This window comes from Oncorhynchus keta, chromosome 21 (assembly GCF_023373465.1).
Source record: "Oncorhynchus keta strain PuntledgeMale-10-30-2019 chromosome 21, Oket_V2, whole genome shotgun sequence".
Taxonomy (NCBI): Eukaryota; Metazoa; Chordata; class Actinopteri; order Salmoniformes; family Salmonidae; genus Oncorhynchus; species Oncorhynchus keta.
Genome location: NC_068441.1, coordinates 50,009,953 through 50,033,122, shown reverse-complemented (window position 1 = coordinate 50,033,122; position 23,170 = coordinate 50,009,953). Strand labels below are relative to the sequence as shown.

The 23,170-nt window shown below is 45.6% G+C and overlaps 1 protein-coding gene across 9 annotated transcripts in view; it reads right to left on the bottom strand.

Moving 5' to 3' along the window:
- dock3 (dedicator of cytokinesis 3) overlaps positions 1–23,170 on the bottom strand; it is a 532,012-nt gene that overhangs the window by 53,207 nt on the left and 455,635 nt on the right. For 8 of the 9 annotated variants that reach the window (XM_052474129.1, XM_052474134.1, XM_052474126.1 and 5 more), the window contains exons 22-31: positions 20,986–21,067; positions 19,966–20,136; positions 12,998–13,190; positions 12,091–12,218; positions 11,700–11,846; positions 10,854–10,952; positions 9,045–9,139; positions 6,411–6,486; positions 4,659–4,759; positions 1,201–1,259 (exon numbers count right to left, since the gene is read on the bottom strand). In XM_052474129.1, coding sequence (XP_052330089.1) covers positions 1,201–1,259; positions 4,659–4,759; positions 6,411–6,486; positions 9,045–9,139; positions 10,854–10,952; positions 11,700–11,846; positions 12,091–12,218; positions 12,998–13,190; positions 19,966–20,136; positions 20,986–21,067 — 1,151 coding nt within the window. The remainder of the gene's footprint in view (positions 1–1,200; positions 1,260–4,658; positions 4,760–6,410; positions 6,487–9,044; positions 9,140–10,853; positions 10,953–11,699; positions 11,847–12,090; positions 12,219–12,997; positions 13,191–19,965; positions 20,137–20,985; positions 21,068–23,170) is intronic. The other variant, XM_052474131.1, reaches the window with a different exon arrangement.

Here is a 23,170-nt window from a genome sequence, read left to right as displayed (position 1 = left end):
ATGGTGGTGGGTACCCCCCTACCCAATAAATATAAATGTCACCAAGGTTCTGAATGGTGGTGGGTACCCCCCTACCCAATAAATATAAATGTCACCAAGGTTCTGAATGGTGGTGGGTACCCCCCTACCCAATAAATATAAATGTCACCAAGGTTCTGAATGGTGGTGGGTACCCCCCCCTACCCAATAAATATAAATGTCACCAAGGTTCTGAATGGTGGTGGGTACCCCCCTACCCAATAAATATAAATGTCACCAAGGTTCTGAATGATGGTGGGTACCCCCCTACCCAATAAATATAAATGTCACCAAGGTTCTGAATGGTGGTGGGTACCCCCCTACCCAATAAATATAAATGTCACCAAGGTTCTGAATGATGGTGGGTACCCCCCTACCCAATAAATATAAATGTCACCAAGGTTCTGAATGATGGTGGGTACCCCCCCCCTACCCAATAAATATAAATGTCACCAAGGTTCTGAATGGTGGTGGGTACCCCCCCCTACCCAATAAATATAAATGTCACCAAGGTTCTGAATGGTGGTGGGTACCCCCTACCCAATAAATATAAGCTGACTGATGGTGGGTACCCCCCCTCCCTACCCAATATATATAAATGTCACTAAGTTTCAGAATGATGGTGGGTAACCCCCCTACCCAATATATATAGGCTGAATGATGGTGGGTACCCCCCCTCCCTACCCAATAAATATAGGCTAAATGATGGTGGGTACCCCCCCCCCTACCCAATAAATATAGGCTGAATGATGGTGGGTACCCCCCCTCCCTACCCAATATATATAAATGTCACTAAGTTTCAGAATGATGGTGGGTAACAATAAAATAGGCTGAATGATGGTGGGTAACCCCCCCCTACCCAATAAATATAGGCTGAATGATGGTGGGTACCCCCCCTCCCTACCCAATAAATATAGGCTGAATGATGGTGGGTACCCCCCCCTCCCTACCCAATAAATATAAATGTCACTAAGTTTCAGAATGATGGTGGGTAACCCCCTACCCAATAAATATAGGCTGAATGATGGTGGGTAACCCCCCCCTCCCTACCCAATAAATATAGGCTGAATGATGGTGGGTAACCCCCCCCCTCCCTACCCAATAAATATAGGCTGAATGATGGTGGGTAACCCCCCCCCTCCCTACCCAATAAATATAGGCTGAATGATGGTGGGTACTCACCAAGGTTCTGCCACATGCTGAAGAGCTCGTAGGCCATCATCACCCTCATGTCACCATACCTAGCAACAAAACAACAGGTATAGAGTTACATACAGAGATCTCTGGCTGTGGCACAGTGGAAATGTATTGGATATTCTATCTATAGGATATTGGTATTCCCACAGTTAACAGATGAGGAAATGTACTGAGATTGAAGAGCATCATTCCACGATGATCACGGAATTACAGAAGTCTACACAGTGTGTGCTTCAAGTGTGAGGGGAGTAAGCCTTAAGCCTCATACAGCACTCTCCTCTAAAAGAACATGTGTGAGAAACAGGAAGTGAACAAGGCAACGTGAGAAACAGGAAGTGAACAAGGCATCGTGAGAACAGGAAGTGAACAAGGCAACGTGAGAAAAAGGAAGAGAACAAGGCAACGTGAGAAACAGGAAGTGAACAAGGCATCGTGAGAAACAGGAAGTGAACAAGGCAACGTGAGAAACAGGAAGTGAACAAGGCAACGTGAGAAACAGGAAGTCAACAAGGCATTGTGAGAAACAGGAAGTGGACAAGGCAACGTGAGAAACAGGAAATGAACAAGGCAACGTGAGAAACAGGAAGTGAACAAGGCAACGTGAGAAACAGGAAGTGAACAAGGCATCGTGAGAAACAGGAAGTGAACAAGGCAACGTGAGAAACGGGAAGTGAAAAAGGCATCGTGAGAAACAGGAAGTGAAAAAGGCATCGTGAGAAACAGGAAGTGAACAAGGCAACGTGAGAAACAGGAAGAAATAACACAAGACAGAAGGAAAGAAGGGAAAAAAATGAAGTAAGTTAAGAGAGAAAGACAATTAGACAGAAAGAGAGTGATGTGTGCAGAAATAAACTAAACCCTGGCTAAATGGGAGAAGATAATCCTAGATTTAGCATATTGGGATTATTGCCTGGGATGGGCTCAGCAAAGAGAGAGACCCCCTGCCATGGCCAACACATTTAAAATACACACACACACACACACGCACCCACGCACGCACACACGGACACACACACAGACACACACACACACACACACACACACACACACACACACACACACACACACACACACACACACACACACACACACACACACACACACACACACACACACACACAAGTTGTCTTATCTAGCTAATGTGTTATGAAAGCTTTGAACACAGACAGGCATCGGGCTGGCTAGCCTACAGACTGGTGCAGGCAAGGCCAGTGTTGATCCAAACTCTACACGCAGCACAGCTCAACAGTGTTGAAAGACCGATAGCTGGTGTTCTGTGTTGCATCCAAAATGGCACCCTATTCCTTGTTTAGTGCACTACGACCAAATGGGCCTTGGTCAAAAGTAGCGCACTATAAAGGCAATAGGGTGCCATTTGGGAGGTAACTCTGGTGTCTCTATGGGAAACAGCTCCATATAGATGTAGGATCTTAATTTAATCAGGTCATGTTAAACTTGTAGTGTATTTGAGGTTAAAAAAGGTTTCTGTAGTTTGTAATTTCCTTATGAAAAATTAGGCAAACCCTCCAAAAAGAGAGAGAGAGAGGGTGTTAAAACACTGTATATATATATATATATAATATGACATTTGTAATGTCTTTATTGTTTTGAAACTTATGTGATGTTTACTGTTAATTTTTATTTCACTTTATATATTCACTTTATATATTATCTACCTCACTTGCTTTGGGCAATGTTAACACATGTTTCCCATGCCAATAAAGCCCTTGAATTGAATTGATATTGAGAGAGAGAGAGAGAGAGAGAGAGAGAGAGAGAGAGAGAGAGAGAGAGAGAGAGAGAGAGAGAGAGAGAGAGAGAGAGAGAGAGAGAGAGAGAGAGAGAGAGAGAGAGAGAGAGAGAGAGAGAGAGAGAGAGAGAGAGAGAGAGAGAGAGAGAGTGTGTGAACCGGCACGGACAGAGAGATAACACATCCTGAGGTATTAAGGAAAGACCTTTTGATGGCTTCTGAAAGTAGGTCACTGAGTCTTGTCTGATACACCTGCTATCACTCTCAACATCACTGTCAAATTAAACATCTTTCAGAGAAAATGAGTCTTGATAATCATGGTTAACAGATTCATGTAAATGGTGTTAGTCTCACATAATCTATATTATATTAATAAAATCCAGAACTTTGGGCAACCTGAACCCTGGGCTACCTGAACCCTGGGCTACCTGAACCCTGGGCTACCTGAACCCTTGGCTACCTGAACCTTGGGCTACCTGAACCCTGGGCTACCTGAACCCTGGGCTACCTGAACCTTGGGCTACCTGAACCCTGGGCTACCTGAACCCTGGGCTACCTGAACCTTGGGCTACCTGAACCCTGGGCTACCTGAACCCTGGGCTACCTGAACCTTGGGCTACCTGAACCCTTGGCTACCTGAACCCTGGGCTACCTGAACCCTGGGCTACCTGAACCCTGGGCTACCTGAACCCTGGGCTACCTGAACCCTTGGCTACCTGAACCTTGGGCTACCTGAACCCTGGGCTACCTGAACCTTGGGCTACCTGAACCCTGGGCTACCTGAACCTTGGGCTACCTGAACCCTGGGCTACCTGAACCTTGGGCTACCTGAACCCTGGGCTACCTGAACCCTGGGCTACCTGAACCTTGGGCTACCTGAACCCTTGGCTACCTGAACCTTGGGCTACCTGAACCCTGGGCTACCTGAACCCTGGGCTACCTGAACCTTGGGCTACCTGAACCCTGGGCTACCTGAACCCTGGGCTACCTGAACCTTGGGCTACCTGAACCCTTGGCTACCTGAACCTTGGGCTACCTGAACCCTGGGCTACCTGAACCTTGGGCTACCTGAACCCTGGGCTACCTGAACCTTGGGCTACCTGAACCTTGGGCTACCTGAACCCTGGGCTACCTGAACCTTGGGCTACCTGAACCCTGGGCTACCTGAACCCTGGGCTACCTGAACCCTGGGCTACCTGAACCTTGGGCTACCTGAACCCTGGGCTACCTGAACCTTGGGCTACCTGAACCCTGGGCTACCTGAACCCTGGGCTACCTGAACCTTGGGCTACCTGAACCCTGGGCTACCTGAACCCTGGGCTACCTGAACCCTTGGCTACCTGAACCTTGGGCTACCTGAACCCTGGGCTACCTGAACCCTGGGCTACCTGAACCTTGGGCTACCTGAACCCTGGGCTACCTGAACCTTGGGCTACCTGAACCTTGGGCTACCTGAACCCTGGGCTACCTGAACCTTGGGCTATCTGAACCCTGGGCTACCTGAACCCTGGGCTACCTGAGAGCCACAAAGTGGTCCTTCAAGCCAGATCTTGAGTCAGTGACTTAAAGTTCATCCTCCTTTACAAACACTGTAGGTAGTAGCTCCTTTTCAGCAAACATTGTAGCTGCTGTGTACAGACAAAAATAGTAAATGATGTTAGTGAGTGAGCAGCAACTCTGTGAGTCGTCTTACTTGTCCAACACATTCTTCCTCTTGGCTGGTGTGGTGTTCTCTAATTGTAGGCTGGGCTGGTTGATGTAGAGAACAGCCAGACTGAAGTATGAGTTCCACACCTAGACAGAGACACACACAGACCATATATATGCTAGCATTAAAAGTTCAAGTTAAATAAGAACCAAAACATGTACAATGTTCATCAATTTGTAGGTCAAATTTAAAAAAGTATTATATTCACACAACATTTTAATCATCTTTTCACTTACAATGTTTATGTTTTTATGAGGTATGTCATTTCTACTCTACCATCCATTACCGAATCAAATTCAGATCTGTAATCTACAAACTACGACATTCTATCATTTATTTACCAGCTGGTTCAATCCACTTAACATCCCTTTAAATCAAAATGGAAATCATGTTTAGTAGATGTCCTGAGTCAAGCAAGACATTCCTTCATTACTATTTCCACACTAGGGAGTAGATATTTTCTCAATCTGCAACAACCTTTATTCATTAATCATGTAATTTACCCTTTACAAGGGAGGAAAGAGGGAGAGGGGAAGAGAGGAGAGAAGAGATGAGGAGGAGAGTAGAGGGGAGGAGAGGAGAGAAGGATGAGGAGGACAGGAGAGGGTGTGTGAGAGGAGAGATGAGGAGGAGAGTAGAGGGGGAGGAGAGGAGAGAAGGATGAGGAGGAGAGAAGGATGAGGAGGAGAGAAGGATGAGGAGGACAGGAGAGGGGGAGGAGAGAAGAGGGAGGAGAGGAGAGATGAGGGGGAGGAGAGGAGAGATGAGGAGGAGAGTAGAGGGGGAGGAGAGGAGAGAAGGATGAGGAGGACAGGGGAAGGGGAGAGGAGAGGGTGAAAGGAGAGGAGCAGGGGGAAGGAGAGGAAGGGAGGAGCAAGAAGAGGAGGGGAGGAGAGCTGTGAGATTAACCAAACTGTCGGCTATTTTTCAGGATTTTTTAAACAACTGCTACTATAGTGATTCTGTCAGACAGCAGACAGCAGCTCTATAGAGATGAGATGATGACTTAGTGATTCTGTCAGACAGCAGCTCTATAGAGATGAGATGATGACTTAGTGATTCTGTCAGACAGCAGCTCTATAGAGATGAGATGATGACTTAGTGATTCTGTCAGACAGCAGCTCTATAGAGATGAGATGACTTAGTGATTCTGTCAGACAGCAGACAGCAGCTCTATAGAGATGAGATGATGACTTATAAATACAATTATGAAGTTATCAAATAGAAATATTTTGTTTAAGTAATGTGAATAAATGATGGCTAATAAGTGATGAGCAGTAATGGACAGTCACTACCATCATGGGACTTGTATTGTTTTAGTCTGTGTAGCTACAGCATTCAAACCACATAATGTCTACAAATATAATTGAAAACTGTGATTATTTCAAAAAAATTATCGATCCGAAACAGAGCCGACCTCTATAAGCACCTGCTGGGTACTCAGCTACTACTGAGCTGCAGGGTGCAGTAAAGACACAGCTGTTGGAGGCAAGCTGTGTGTGTGAGTGTGTGTGGTGTGTATGTCTGTGTGTGCATGTGTGTGTGTGCGTGTTTGCATGCTTGCTTGTATAGTGTGTGCGTTCGAGCATACCTAGGTTTTTATGTGTGCTGTGTGCTGTGTGCTGTGTGTGTGTGTGTGTGTGTGTGTGTGTGTGTGTGTGTGTGTGTGTGTGTGTGTGTGTGTGTGTGTGTGTGTGTGTGTGTGTGTGTGCGTGTGACTCTGTCAAAATCACAAACCTTGAAATCAAAGTCAGCTTCGGTGAAGTTTTTGTTCAGAGCCGGGGACAGACACTGGGCTGTCGTCACTATGATGCTAGAGGGGGAAATAAAACAAAACTAAAGTCATAGCCTGGGTACCAGTCTAAAGTCATAGTCTGGGTACCAGTCTAAAGTCATAGCCTGGGTACCAGTCTAAAGTCATAGCCTGGGTACCAGTCTAGAGTCATAGCCTGGGTACCAGTCTAGAGTCATAGCCTGGGTACCAGTCTAGAGCCATAGCCTGGGTACCAGTCTAAAGTCATAGCCCGGGTACCAGTCTAAAGTCATAGCCTGGGTACCAGTCTAAAGTCATAGCCCGGGTACCAGTCTAACGTCATTAGGATATATAAAGTCATAGCCTGGGTACCAGTCTAACATCATTAGGATATATAAAGTCATAGCCTGGGTACCAGTCTAAAGTCATAGCCTGGGTACCAGTCTAAAGTCATAGCCTGGGTACCAGTCTAAAGTCATATCCTGGGTACCAGTCTAAAGTCATAGCCTGGCTACCAGTCTAAAGTCATAGCCTGGGTACCAGTCTAAAGTCATATCCTGGGTACCAGTCTAAAGTCATATCCTGGGTACCAGTCTAAAGTCATAGCCTGGGTACCAGTCTAAAGTCATAGCCTGGGTACCAGTCCAAAGTCATATCCTGGGTACCAGTCTAAAGTCATAGCCTGGGTACCAGTCTAAAGTCATAGCCTGGGTACCAGTCTAAAGTTAGCATCCAGGATTAAAGATGTTTTATTCCACCCTGTCTGAGAAAAAACATAAAAGGGGGATGGATGGAGGTGTGTCTATTAAAAGGGAGAAGGATGGAGGTGTGTCTATTAAAAGGGAGAAGGATGGAGGTGTGTCTATTAAAAGGGAGAAGGATGGAGGTGTGTCTATTAAAAGGGAGAAGAATGGAGGTGTGTCTATAAAAGGGAGAAGGATGGAGGTGTGTCAATAAAAGGGGGAAGGATGGAGGTGTGTCTATAAAAGGGGGATGGATGGAGGTGTGTCTATTAAAAGGGGGATGGATGGAGGTGTGTCTATAAAAGGGGATGGATGGAGGGGAAGGTGTCATTAAAAGGGGAAGGATGGAGGTGTGTCTATTAAAAGGGGAGAAGGATGGAGGTGTGTCTATAAAAGGGGATGGATGGAGGTGGATGAAGGATGGAGGTGTGTCTATAAAAGGGGGATGGGTGGAGGGGATGGATGGAGGTGTGTCTATTAAAAGGGAGAAGGATGGAGGTGTGTCTATAAAAAATGGAGGGGATAAAAGGGGGAAGGATGGAGGTGTGTCAATAAAAGGGGAAGGATGGAGGTGTGTTTATTAAAAGGGAGAAGGATGGAGGTGTGTCTATAAAAGGGGATGGGTGGAGGTGTGTCTATTAAAAGGGGATGGATGGAGAGTTGTCTATAAAAGGGGGATGAATGGAGGTGTGTCTATTAAAAGGGGGATGGATGGAGAGTTGTCTATAAAAGGGGGATGAATGGAGGTGTGTCTATAAAAGGGGATGGATGGAGGTGTGTCTATTAAAAGGGGGATGGATGGAGGTGTGTCTATTAAAAGGGGATGGATGGAGGTGTGTCTATTAAAAGGGGGATGGATGGAGGTGTGTCTATTAAAAGGGGGATGGATGGAGGTGTGTCTATAAAAGGGGATGGATGGAGGTGTGTCAATAAAAGGGGGAAGGATGGAGGTGTGTCTATTAAAAGGGAGAAGGATGGAGGTGTGTCTATAAAAGGGGGATGGGTGGAGGTGTGTCTATTAAAAGGGGATGGATGGAGGTGTGTCTATTAAAAGGGAGAAGGATGGAGGTGTGTCTATAAAAGGGGGATGGGTGGAGGTGTGTCAATAAAAGGGGGAAGGATGGAGGTGTGTCTATTAAAAGGGGATGGATGGAGGTGTGTCTATTAAAAGGGAGAAGGATGGAGGTGTGTCTATAAAAGGGGGATGGGTGGAGGTGTGTCAATAAAAGGGGGAAGGATGGAGGTGTGTCTATTAAAATGGGATGGATGGAGGTGTGTCTATAAAAGGGGGAAGGATGGAGGTGTGTCAATAAAAGGGGGAAGGATGGAGGTGTGTTTATTAAAAGGGAGAAGGATGGAGGTGTGTCTATAAAAGGGGGATGGATGGAGAGTTGTGTCTATTAAAAGGGGGATGGATGGAGAGTTGTCTATAAAAGGGGGATGAATGGAGGTGTGTCTATTAAAAGGGGGATGGATGGAGAGTTGTCTATAAAAGGGGGATGAATGGAGGTGTGTCTATAAAAGGGGATGGATGGAGGTGTGTCTATTAAAAGGGGGATGGATGGAGGTGTGTCTATTAAAAGGGGGATGGATGGAGGTGTGTCTATTAAAAGGGGGATGGATGGAGGTGTGTCTATTAAAAGGGGGATGGATGGAGGTGTGTCTATTAAAAGGGGGAAGGATGGAGGTGTGTCTATTAAAGGGGAGAATGATGGAGGTGTGTCTATAAAAGGGGGATGGGTGGAGGTGTGTCTATAAAAGGGGATGGATGGAGGTGTGTCTATAAAAGGGGGATGGATGGAGGTGTGTCTATAAAAGGGGATGGATGGAGGTGTGTCAATGTGTGTGTGTGTGTGTGTGTTAAGGACAACATACTTGCTGGTCAGCAGCCTCATCACGTTCCAGTCCCGGGGAAAGACACTGAGCTTCATCAGGTTACGAAACACACAAAAGATCTTCAACAGGAACTCCTGAGAGGGAAAGAGAGAAAGAGAGAGAAAGAGAGAGAGAGAGAGAGAGAAAAAGAGAGACAGAGAGAGGGAGAACAGTATGATAATCTGTCTATAATAATTTGCAATATTATTTTAGTTGTATGTGGGCCATATTATATCAGTAATATGTGTGTCAGGTTTATCAATGACTCTCACGTCCGGTGTGTGCTATGAAAGCTGGCGCCGTATCATTTGCATAACAAAAGCAACCTGTCATCGCCTGGATACCAGTCTGACTAAGGCTTATGACACAGAGTACGATGAGTGGATTCTGGAGATCAGCTCAGCTCTGCAGAATGTACTCCACTGTCTCCCACCTACTCTTCTATTATTTATTGTTTCATTGTTTAGATATATTTTTTAAATAAATTCACCATTACATACGTAACCAGCAGGTCTAGTATATGTACCGTTAATCCCTGTCATTTGGTGACCTTCGTTTCTGTTCAGGGATTGTATTACAGTCATTTACTGTTCTCAGTCTCGGAGTGGAAACGTTCAGTCTCAGAGTGGAAACGTTCAGTCTCAGAGTGGAAACGTTCAGTCTCAGAGTGGAAACGTTCAGTCTCAGAGTGGAAACGTTCAGTCTCAGAGTGGAAACGTTCAGTCTCAGAGTGGAAACGTTCAGTCTCAGAGTGGAAACGTTCAGTCTCAGAGTGGAAACGTTCAGTCTCAGAGTGGAAACGTTCAGTCTCAGAGTGGAAACGTTCAGTCTCGGAGTGGAAACGTTCAGTCTCAGAGTGGAAACGTTCAGTCTCAGAGTGGAAACGTTCAGTCTCAGAGTGGAAACGTTCAGTCTCGGGGTGGAAACGTTCAGTCTCAGAGTGGAAACGTTCAGTCTCAGAGTGGAAACGTTCAGTCTCGGGGTGGAAACGTTCAGTCTCAGAGTGTAAACGTTCAGTCTCGGGGTGGAAACGTTCAGTCTCAGAGTGGAAACGCTCAGTCTCAGAGTGGAAACGCTGGCTGGCTGGCTGTGACACAGCCTGGGTTCGAACCCAGGTCTGTAGTGATGCCTCAAGCACAGTCGCTGCAGCGCCATGGGCAGCTGCGCCACTCGGGAGGACTGATAATGTTGAGGGAGCGGGTACGCCTGAACACGCCAACCTGCTGAGTTGATACAATGTTGCACTTCACTAGCAATAGCTCAAGTCCAGACAGATGGAAAGGGAGGAAGACAGGCGTAGCAGAGAGATGAATGCGACTTGATTTGGTTTGATTTGGTTCCTGCTGCATTGGCCTAGGAGATCTATTCTAATTTCTTTAGCCGCCAATGGATCACAGTGTATCAGTGTGTCCGTCTGGAAAAGGCTGGTGCTCTTCTCATTAGTTGAGTTTTAACTTTTAGATTTTTGTCATTTTTTAATTGAACTTTTTTATGATTAAAACCACTTGACAATCATTGTATTGTAAGCGCGTACACACAGGAAGTCCCATGGAAAACAAAACAGGCCCGCCTATAGAAATCAAATCCCATATCCAGCTGATTGTGGCTCCTGACATTTAGGCTCGCCAAAACAAAGGGGTTGAATACTTGACTCAAGAAATGTTAGCTTTTCATTTGGTTTGATTTGTAAAAATGTCTGAAAACATCATTTCACTTTGACATGAGGGTGTATTGTGTGTAGGCCAGTGACATTTTAATGTCATCCATTTTAATGCTGTAACACAGAATCTATAAACGTGTGTCTGTCACCTTCAGCTCCTCTTTGCTCTGGAAGTTGTCCAGCAGATGTTGGAAATGGATTTCAGACATCTGACGCAGCAGGGATAGGAGGCAGGACACATACTCTCCCTGCCAATGAGAGCACAGGCACACGCATGTCAGCCAATCACAGTGCCCCGTGAGCCACCCGATGACCAATCAAAACACAGGTGGGAAGAAGGGGGGGGGGTAAGGATAATGAAGATGAGAGAAATGACTAGATAGGGGTTTGATTCAAAGCAGACAGTACAGTAAGTTAGTTTGAATTAGTTTATTTTAGTTAATGCATTCAACTGTGGTTCCTGGGTTCCGAACATTGTTAAGTTTATCAAAATGTTTCAAAACTGGCCATTGTTATCAAACAAATACAGCTTAAACATGAAACATTAAACAAGATTAAACATTTTGGGCCTTGCTGAAAGCATATATTTAATTTGACTATGAAAACATATGACTATACTCTTCCAAAAATAATTAAACTCAGATTGAAAATATATGAAAAAGTGAGAGAGAGAGAGGGAGAGAGAGAGAGAGAGAGAGAGAGAGAGAGAGAGAGAGAGAGATATGCAGGGACAGGTGTGTTGGAGGTGTGGGTTGAGAGGAGGAGAGAGATGGAGAGAGAGAGAGAGAGAGAGAGAGAGAGAGAGAGAGAGGGAGAGAGAGACATGCAGGGACAGGAGTGTTGGAGGGGTGGAGTGACAGATGGAGAGAGGGATGAGGGACTTAGGTTCCTCCAACGTCTGCCAAGACGGAGTACTGCCTGTCCCTTGAGCTAAGGATGGGAGATGACAAGGAAAGGATGACGTAGATAGTAGAAGCAGATTGTTAGTTACTAACAGTGATCTCAGCCGTGCACTGTGGGCAGCGCTGTCCTCTTACCGCCTCCTGGGACTGAGACTTGCTCATGATGGCCAGCAGGGTCTGGAGTAGCACATCCAGGAGAGACTCGACCATCATCTCTATGTCCTCCTGCACCGGGGTGTCCTAGGGGGAGATATGAATACATAGAAAATACATGAATATATCGGTATGGCAGGCTGTGTAAACCTACCTGCTCTGTTTGTATGGTACGGACCAGAGTTTACCAGCTGGTCTTGATGATGGAGAAGATAGAGCCGAGAATAGTTTACCAGGGAGCTGGTCTTGATGTAGGAGAAGATAGAGCCTAGAATAGTTTACCAGAGAGCTGGTCTTGATGTAGGAGAAGATAGAGCCTAGAATAGTTTACCAGAGAGCTGGTCTTGATAATGGAGAAGATACTGCTGAGGATGCCAGAACAGATGAGCAGCTCTTTCTGCTGTCTCAGGTGGAGGTGGATGTGATGGAGGACCACAGGAAGCAGGATCCTACGAGACTCTGAGATACAAAGAGGGAGAGAGAGAGGGGGGGGGGAGCAGAGAGAGAGGGAGAGAAGCAGAGGAGAGAGAGGGGGATGCAGAGAGAGAGGGAAGCAGAGAGAGAGAGAGAGTGAGAGAGAGTGAACCAGAGAGAGAGAGAGAGAGAGAGAGAGAGTGAGAGAGATAGGGAACCAGAGACAGAGAGAGTGAGAGAGAGAGTGAGAGTGAGAGAGATAGGGAACCAGACACAGAGAGAGTGAGAGAGAGAGTGAGAGAGATAGGGAACCAGAGACAGAGAGAGTGAGAGTGAGAGTGAGAGAGAGAGTGAGAGAGACAGAGAGAGAGAGTGAGTGAGATAGGGAAGCAGAGAGAGAGAGTGAGAGAGAGAGAGAGAGAGAGAGAGAGAGAGGGAGAGAGAGAGACAGAGAGAGAGACAGAGAGAGAGAGTAAGAGAGAGAGAGAGAGAGAGAGAGAGAGAGAGAGAGAGAGAGAGAGAGAGAGAGAGAGAGAGAGAGAGAGAGAGAGAGAGAGAGAGAGAGAGAGAGAGAGGGAAGCAGAGAGGGAGATAAAAAGTTTTAGAGCATTTACCTACAACTAACCAATACAGCAGTTAATGATAATATGAGTATGTCATCCATTCACCTCCATGTGGATCTCATATCTACTTACATATTGTAATATTAGTGCTATTGGAAATATCGTAAACTCCGAAACCCCAAACACAAAAGACTGCTGTAAAGCGTCAAAGTGGTTATAACTCAGAGCTTCCGTTCATAATGTCATCTAAGGGGTAAATACCTGGGAAGGAGAAGAGGCGGCTGTCGACGGTGCGAGCGATGGACTGCAGTTTGACCACGTCCATGGACTGTCCGATGTGTACGGTGCTCGGCATGCTGCCCAGCGTGCCCCGTACAAACTCTGCCACTTCCTGGACTGTAAACATCTGAAGCAGTTCATCAAAGATGGCCGGGAACGAGTTCAGGAGCGCCGCCTGGGGGGTTGGGGAGAAACCGAGGGAGGGTGAGAGAGAGATGAGAGATAGGGAGGGAGCCAGAGTGACCAGTTCCATTCTCCACACTGGACCGACGGCTCGGGAGTGTGGTGTGGGTGATTGGGGTGGTGTGAAACAGACTGTCAGGCCTGTGAAGGAACTACAGATGTCGGATCTTAATATGACCCATTTAGTCGCTGGAGGAAAATAATCCTGCACCAGGAGGATTTGAATAGATATGTAAATACTTAGAATTGCCGCCAAGGTGCAGCTGGAATTGATAAAATGGTGTCCCCGAGGAGGGTACACGCGCGTCTTCCAGGTTTCTGCTCGACTTTGCTTTTTAAAAATTTTTAATTTCTTTGTTAAATAATACTTTGTTTGGTCAGAATGTTCGTGCAATAATTTCCTACGACCTACGACCACTTCTGCATCGTGAATCAGAAGCTACACACTTATCTCTTAGCCTCCCAGATCAGGAATACTACATCCACTCCTCTGTTCCCAGCACAGCGAACTTACCTGTTGCTGAAAGGACGGCCTCCTCTTCCTAGTACCCTGATGGCTAATGTCCAATCGCTGTTCATTGACTACAGTTCAGTGTTTAACACTATTGTTCCCTCCAAGCTCATCACCAAGCTCAGAGGCCCAGGGTCTGGACACCAAGCTCAGAGCCCTGGGTCTGGACACCAAGCTCAGAGCCCTGGGTCTGGACACCAAGCTCAGAGCCCTGGGTCTGGACACCAAGCTCAGAGCCCTGGGTCTGGACACCAAGCTCAGAGCCCTGGGTCTGGACACCAAGCTCAGAGCCCTGGGTCTGGACACCAAGCTCAGAGCCCTGGGTCTGGACACCAAGCTCAGAGCCCTACACTTTGCTACTGGATCCTGGACTTCCTGATGGGCAGACCACAGGCTTTGAGGATTGACAACAACACCTCCTCCACACTGAATCTTAATAACACAGTGTCCTCAGTCCTCTGCTGCTCCCTGTTCACCACTTGGCTTTGCACAAGACCACCTCCATCATCAAGTTCGCTGACGACACCCCAGATGTAGGCCTGATAACCAGCAACGACGAGTCAGCCTGTAGGAAGTAGGTAATCGAACTGGTAGTGTGGTGTCATGACAACAACCTCCCCCCTTAACGTGATCAAAACAAAGGAGTTGATTGTTGACTTCAGGAAGCAGAGGGGGGAACATGTCCTGATCCACATCACCGGGACTGCATTAGAAAGAGTCACACATTTTCCTCGGTGTCCACATCACCGATGACTTGAACCAACAACACCACCACCTCTTGTCAAGAGGGGCGCAACAGAGTCTCTACTTCCTAAGTCGGCTGAAGAAATTCAGCATGACTCCCCGGGTCCTTTCCAAATAATACAGTTACACCATCGAGAGCATCCTGATGGCCCGGTACGGGAATTACCACGTCTACGACTGCAGGGGCCAGAGGGTGGTGAAGACGGCTCTGTACATCACTGAGACCGTGCACCCACCCATCCAGGACATTTACTTGAAACAGTACCTGAGGAAGGCCTGCATCATCAAGGACCCTACACACCCCAGCCACAAGCTGTTCTCACCCTTACCGTCGGGCAGACGGTATCGGAGTATTTGATAGAAAATCTGAGCCTAGTTGGTATCTACAAGCCATCAGACTGCTGAACACTTGAACTGGACTGACCACCTGCTCTGATTCTCCACACCTTAGCGCTTACACACACACACCCACACACACACACACACACACACACACACACACACACACACACACACACACACACACACACAGACTGACCTACACACACACACACACACACACACACACACACACACACACACACACACACACACACACACACACACACACACACACACGCACACGCACACGCACACGCACAAGCACACTGGACGAACTGGTACTGTCTGGAGGAACTAGTACTGTCTGGAGGAACTAGTACTGTCTGGAGGAACCAGCACTGTCTGGAGGAACTAGTACTGTCTGGAGGAACTAGTACTGTCTGGATGAACTGGTACTGTCTGGAGGAACCAGTACTGTCTGGAGGAACTAGTACTGTCTGGAGGAACCAGTACTGTCTGGAGGAACTAGTACTGTCTGGAGGAACTAGTACTGTCTGGAGGAACTAGTACTGTCTGGAGGAACCAGCACTGTCTGGAGGAACTAGTACTGTCTGGAGGAACCAGTACTGTCTGGAGGAAATAGTACCGTCTGGACAAACTAGTACTGTCTGAAGGAACTATCACTGTCTGGAGGAACTACTACTGTCTGGAGGAAATAGTACCGTCTGGACAAACTAGTACTGTCTGGAGGAACCAGCACTGTCTGGAGGAAATAGTACCGTCTGGACGAACTAGTACTGTCTGGAGGAACCAGCACTGTCTGGAGGAAATAGTACCGTCTGGACGAACTAGTACTGTCTGGAGGAACCAGCACTGTCTGGAGGAACCAGCACTGTCTGGAGGAACTAGTACTGTCTGGACGAACTAGTACTGTCTGGAGGAACCAGTACTGTCTAGAGGAACTAGTACTGTCTGGAGGAACAAGCACTGTCTGGAGGAACTAGCACTGTCTGGAGGAACTAGTACTGTCTGGAGGAACTAGCACTGTCTGGAGGAACCAGTACTGTCTGGAAGAACCAGTACTGTCTGGAGGAACTAGTACTGTCTGGAGGAACTAGTACTGTCTGGAGGAACTAGTACTGTCTGGAGGAACCAGTACTGTCTGGAGGAACTAGTATTGTCTGGAGGAACCAGTACTGTCTGGAGGAACTAGTACTGTCTGGAGGAACTAGTACTGTCTGGACGAACTAGTACTGTCTGGACGAACTAGTACTGTCTGGAGGAACTAGTACTCTCTGGAGGAACCAGTACTGTCTGGAGGAACTAGTACTGTCTGGAGGAACTAGTACTCTCTGGAGGAACTATTACTGTCTGGAGGAACTAGTACTGTCTGGAGGAACTAGTACTCTCTGGAGGAACTAGTACTGTCTGGAGGAACCAGTACTGTCTGGAGGAACTAGTACTGTCTGGAGGAACTAGCACTGTCTGGAGGAACTAGCACTGTCTGGAGGAACTAGTACTGTCTGGAGGAACTAGCACTGTCTGGAGGAACCAGTACTGTCTGGAAGAACCAGTACTGTCTGGAGCAACTAGTACTGTCTGGAGGAACTAGTACTGTCTGGAGGAACTAGTACTGTCTGGGGGAACCAGTACTGTCTGGAGGAACTAGTACTGTCTGGAGGAACCAGTACTGTCTGGAGGAACTAGTACTGCCTGGAGGAACTAGTACTGTCTGGACGAACTAGTACTGTCTGGAGGAACTAGTACTGTCTGGAGGAACTAGTACTCTCTGGAGGAACCAGTACTGTCTGGAGGAACTAGTACTGTCTGGAGGAACTAGTACTCTCTGGAGGAACTAGTACTCTCTGGAGGAACCAGTACTGTCTGGAGGAACTAGTACTCTCTGGAGGAACTAGTACTGTCTGGAGGAACTAGTACTCTCTGGAGGAACCAGTACTGTCTGGAGGAAATAGTACCGTCTGGACAAACTAGTACTGTCTGGAGGAACTAGCACTGTCTGGAGGAACTAGTACTGTCTGGAGGAAATAGTACCGTCTGGACAAACTAGTACTGTCTGGAGGAACCAGCACTGTCTGGATGAAATAGTACCGTCTGGACGAACTAGTACTGTCTGGAGGAACCAGCACTGTCTGGAGGAACTAGTACTGTCTGGAGGAACTAGCACTGTCTGGAGGAACCAGTACTGTCTGGAACAAACAGTACTGTCTGGAGGAACTAGTACTGTCTGGAGGAACTAGCACTGTCTGGAGGAACCAGTACTGTCTGGAACAAACAGTACTGTCTGGAGGAACTAGTACTGTCTGGAGGAACCAGTACTGTCTGGAGGAACTAGTACTGTCTGGAGGAACCAGTACTGTCTGGAGGAACTAGTACTGTCTGGACGAACTAGTACTGTCTGGAGGAACTAGTACTGTCTGGAGGAACTAGTACTCTCTGGAGGAACCAGTACTGTCTGGAGGAACTAGTACTGTCTGGAGGAACTAGTACTCTCTGGAGGAACTAGTACTCTCTGGAGGAACCAGTACTGTCTGGAGGAACTAGTACTCTCTGGAGGAACTAGTACTGTCTGGAGGAACTAGTACTCTCTGGAGGAACCATTACTGTCTGGAGGAACTAGTACTGTCTGGACGAACCAGTACTGTCTGGAGGAACTAGTACTGTCTGGAGGAACCAGTACTGTCTGGAGGAACTAGTACTGTTAATATCTATCTGGTGTTATTAAGCTGTATAAAACTACAGTTGTTGATGTGTATGGCTGCACTTCAGAGACAATTTTGTACATTTGAATGTTACAGTAATTGGACATTAGCTGCCCTATAGCGTTATTTTAGCTAGCGAGCCCTATACCGTTACTTTAGATAGCAAGCCCTATAGCGTTACTTTAGATAGCGAGCCCTATAGCGTTACTTTAGATAGCGAGCCCTATAGCGTTACTTTAGATTGCAAGCCCTATAGCGTTACTTTAGATAGCGAGCCCTATAATAGCATTACTTTAGATAGCAAGCCCTATAGCGTTCTTTTAGATAGCAAGCCCTATAGCGTTACTTTAGATAGCGAGCCCTATAATAGCGTTACTTTAGATAGCAAGCCCTATAGCGTTATTTTAGATAGCGAGCCCTATAGCGTTACTTTAGATAGCGAGCCCTATAATATCGTTACTTTAGATAGCAAGCCCTATAGCGTTATTTTAGATAGCGAGCCCTATAGCGTTACTGTAGATAGCGAGCCCTATAGCGTTATTTTAGATAGCAAGCCCTGATCCCAATGACTCAACTGCCCACACATCGAGAGAAAGATATCTGCTATTTGCCTCTCACAAGGCTCAAAAGGAAGGTTCTCCACAACATAAGAGTAATCAAGTTAAGATCCGACATATGCACCATGTACCTAGGAGGTTTGAAATTGAGGGATCCTATCAGAAATGATGAGAGATTTCCCCATTCATAGATGGTATTATTGATACTTTAGCTACTGGGTACCATGGATCACCTATGGCCTTACAGTCCAAATGAGACAGTCCTGGGGAAAGTAGTGTGGATGTTTCTAGAAGCACGACAGTCATCACACAGAGTCATCACACAGAGTCATTACATAACACAGATTGAGGTGATTGACGTGATGGAGTTGTAGGTAGGTGAATGGTTGGAGAGCAGACGTGATGATGAAACAGTAGGAGACTGGAAAGGTTAATAACAAACCAATCACACAAAGGAAGGTGATTGACGTGATGGAGTTGTAGGTAGGTGAATGGTTGGAGAGCAGACGTGATGATGAAACAGTAGGAGACTGGAAAGGTTAATAACAAACCAATCACACAAAGGAAGGAAACCAAAAACATGTGTAAGGCTTCATTTCAGCTGTGGATTGGTTGGTGACATGGTTGAGGGTGTGGCCGAGACGTAGGTTGATTATTTCTTGTAGTTTGCAGAAGGGGTGGTGGTTTGGGGAGGAGGTAGGCAGATTAGTAGGGAGGTTGAGTTTTCTTGCTGTTAGAAAAATGGGTTGATTGGTAATTTAGGAGGAGATAAGTGGGTTGGTTGAGTAGTAATTTGTAAAAACGGGGTTGGTTGGTGGGTTGGTGATTTGAGAAGTGGTAGGTGGATTTCCTGTTTGAAAAGAGGGGTTGGTTGGTGATTTGAGAAGTGGTAGGTGGATTTCCTGTTGTTTGTAAAAGGAGTCGTTTGGCGGAATGGGAAGTGCTTCATGGCAGACTGAACTGGCGGAATTGATCAGAGGACACATTTGTCAGAGGACGGCCAATACTGGAAGGGCTGTAGCTACTTACTGAGAGAGGAGAGGGGCGAGGAGCATTGGAGCTCCAGGCCTGAGTGCAGCTGTTGGGGCCGGGGGGCTGTCCCTGTCCAGAGTCAGGCTGGGAGACCTGAGGGGTCTGACCAGGACAGTCAGGGGACAGGGAAGGTCCCGGAGGAGGGGGACATAAGGAGGTAACATGTACATAAGGAAGTTGCAAAAGTGTGCAAAGGGGGGCAAATGAAGACAATATAGTGGCACAGGTTAATTAATTTAAGGAATTTACATTAAACTAAGCAAAAAGATAACATTACAAACTATAGATTGTAAAGTAACTGAAATAGCAAAGATATACTAACTACTGTAGTTAGATTTGAAAAACAACATTTGGCAGCTTCAGAGCTGAAAAGAGAGTTAAGTGATATAACTGATGTAATGATGGGATAGATGAGGATTATGCCAACAATACAACGTCCTCACACAGAAGCTAGTCTCTTCACTCCCTGGTGGGAATAATTAATCAATGGTGAATTGGTTGAAGTCTGGAAGTAGGTGACTAAAAAGTCAGTCATTCTCTACACAGCCTTCAAAAGAGATTAAAGACAGAGTTACACACATACAGTATCTAAGATATCTTGATGTCAGGAAAGAAGATCAGTAATGAAAACTGCACCATGGTGAGAGTCTAATCAACATTGACCCACTGCTAGGCTGGGCTACTGCTAGGCTAGGCTATTTATATGCTACTTCTATGCTAGGCTACTACTATGCTAGGCTAATGCTATGCTAGGCTCTTGCTAGGCTACTGCTATGATAGGCTACTGCTAGGCTAGGCTACTGCTAGGCTAGGCTACTGCTAGGCTACTATTAGGCTAGCCTACTTTATGTTTGTGTGTGTGTGCGTATGTAGATCTCTAACCTGTGTGAAGATGAGTGTCTCAGAGCTGCGGCTGTCCAGACTGAGGACAAAGCGGATGGACTGGAAGAGCTCTTGGATGCTGGCTCTGAACTGTTCTTCCTCCATACCACAGGTAGCACGGGAGTACAGGATCCGAGACTGGATAATGAACTTCAACAGGTACTCCAGAGCCTGGGGTATGAGGGGGAGGGCGGAGAGGAGACGAGGGTATAGAGATGTTAGTCTCACATTGCTATACTTTTCAAGTCTTGTTCACTTGTGAAAACTGGAAATCAAGGTTCTGTAAACAACGTGTAAAGGCATTACCTTCTTAAATGTAGGCCTAGAAAACAATTCATTTGATTAAGATAAGTAATAAAACCCTGGTGGGGTTTCAGTCTACCATGATTGTTTTATCATACATTAAGAGGAGGGGAAACAACGACATAGAAGCCTTTGAAAGGTGTGATATTTTTGAAATAAATAAAACATCTTATTTATTTTCAGTGAACTGTGATAGTTTTTCCAGACATAAAGGTTGAGGAGGACCATCCCAGAGACAGATAAACAGACAGACCCATGGGACATGGATGCAACCAGACATGCTTTCTAAGGACAGAATGGTGGTGCAGACTGTCATCCGTTTTTTTTTTTATAATTTGGATTAATGCAGATACAATATATGATTTACAAGGAGCACTTTTACATTGCATCGTGGCATATTTGATATGATTAAACTTTATTCATAGTTTATTCAACTAGCTTACTGAGTAGCCTCCGAAACACATTCAATTTAAATTTTACTGTTCAGGTATTGTGTATGTAATGATTGTTTAATGACCAGCATATTTCTGACCAGGGAAAAAATAATGTTGAGCCTTGTATTTTATTTAACAAGGGCCCAGAGTTTTTGTCTTCCCTGGTCAGGTCACAGACATGGTCAAGGAAATGTTCAGCACCCCCGACCCCTCCCCCTCCCCATCACCCCGTGTCTATGGTCAAAAGGACAGGGACAACTTCCAGTGGAGCATGTTCTCCTACCCTCATGGCCTCCTGGATGTGGTCCTGCTTCACCACTTCTGCAGAACGGTCCATGTACCACTTCAGACAGCGGATCAACTCTCTGGATGGGACACACAACACAGGAAAGACCATTCATCACAACATGCACTACCAGTCAAAAGTTCGGACACACCTACTCATTCCTGTTTTTTTTTTTTATATATTTTTTTATATATATATATGCCATTTATCAGACACTTTTATCCAAAGCGACTTACAGTCATGTGTGCATACATTCTACGTATGGGTGGTCCCCGGGATCGAACCCACTACCCTGGCGTTACAAGCGCCATGCTCTACCAACTGAGCTACAGAAGGACCACACTATTTTTACTATTTCCTACATTCTGGAAAAATAGTGAAGATGTCAAAACTATTGAATAACACTTTATTTAACTAGGCAAGTTAGTTAAGAACAAATTCTTATTTTCAATGACGGCCTAGGAACTGTGGGTTAACTGCCTGTTCAGGGGCAGAACCTTGTCAACTCGGGGATTTGAACTTGCAACCTTTCAGTTACTAGTCCAATGCTCTAACCACGAGGCTACCCTGCTGCCCCAAATCATTTAGTAACTAAAAAAATTATATAAAATATATATTTGAGATTTGAGATTCTTCAAAGTAGCCACTCTTTTCCTTGATGACAGCTTTGCACACTCTTGGCATTCTCTCAACCAGCTTCATGAGGTAGTCACCTGGAATGCATTTCAATTAACAGGTGTCTCTTTCAACCAACATAGGTCAGATAATGGTAGGATCTTCTTTTAGTACCCACGGGGATTTCATGTAAATACTATATGTATGATGCACTTTAAGAGAGACTTAAGAAAAGTAACATTCAGGATCTGGATAACATGTGTGAAATTAGGTATATTTTACAGGTTATTTAAATGTTGACTGGCTTTCGTCAAGCTGCCCACTCAAACTGTAACTAGTGCCTGCAAACTGGTTCAGGTTATCAGTCAACCTACCAGGGTCATTTTAAACAGCACAGGAATGAAATCATTAACATGTATTGATCACATTTTTTTTTACTTAGCTTGAAAGCAGTATCCAGATCCATCGGATGTAGTGATCACAATATAGTAGCCATATCTAGGAAAGCCAACGTTCCAAAGGCCCTAATATAGTCTGTAAGAGGTCATGCAAGATGTTTTTCTGGTCTGTGGTGTGTAATGAGGAGCAAACAGACGCTGCACTTGACACATTTATGAAATTGCTTATTCCAATTACGAATAAGCATGCACCCATTTAGAAAATGAATATAAAAACTGCTAAATCCCTGTGGATTGATGAGGAATTGAAAAATGTTATGGTATAAGCAGGATGAGGCTAAAGGAATGGGAAATAAGTCTGGCTGCACAACTGATTGGCAAACATACTGTAAATTGAGAAAGCACTTGACTAAACTGAATGAAAAGAAGAAGACACTACACTATGAAACAAAGATAAATGTCAAAGAATGATAATGAAAAGCTTTGGAGCACATTAAATGAAACGTTGAGGGAAAACTTGCATTGAATCTGATGGCTCATTCATCACAAAACCAACTGATATTGCCAACTACTTTAGTGATTTTTTTCATTGGCAAGATGAGTAAACTTATTCATGACATGTCTGCAACAAATGCTGACAATACACGTCCAAGTATATCTGACCACATGATGAAAGACAATACGGCAACTGAAATGACTGCAACACTCAACAAAGAGCTGCAGTTAGTTTCAGAGTAGGTGGCAAAGATTCAAGTTTGAAATATTTAGAACTAACACTAAAAACTTTGTATTTGGGACAAATCATTCACTAAACCTTAACTAAACATTGAATTAAATAATGTGGACATTAGAGGTGACTAAACTGCTTGGAGTAACCCTGGATTGTAAACTGTCATGGTCAAAACATATCGATACAACGGTAGCTAATAAAGTGGTACTCTACCTTCTATCAACAAGGCAGGTCCTACAGGCCCTAGTTTTGTCACACCTGGACTACTGTTCAGTCATTTGGTCAGGAGCCACAAAAAAAGGGACTGAGGAAAATTGCAGTTGGCCCAGAACAGAGCTGCACGGCTGGCCCTTGGATGTACACAGAGAGCTAATATTAATAATATGCATGTCAATCTCTCATGGCTCAAAGTGGAGGGGAGATTGACTACATCACTACT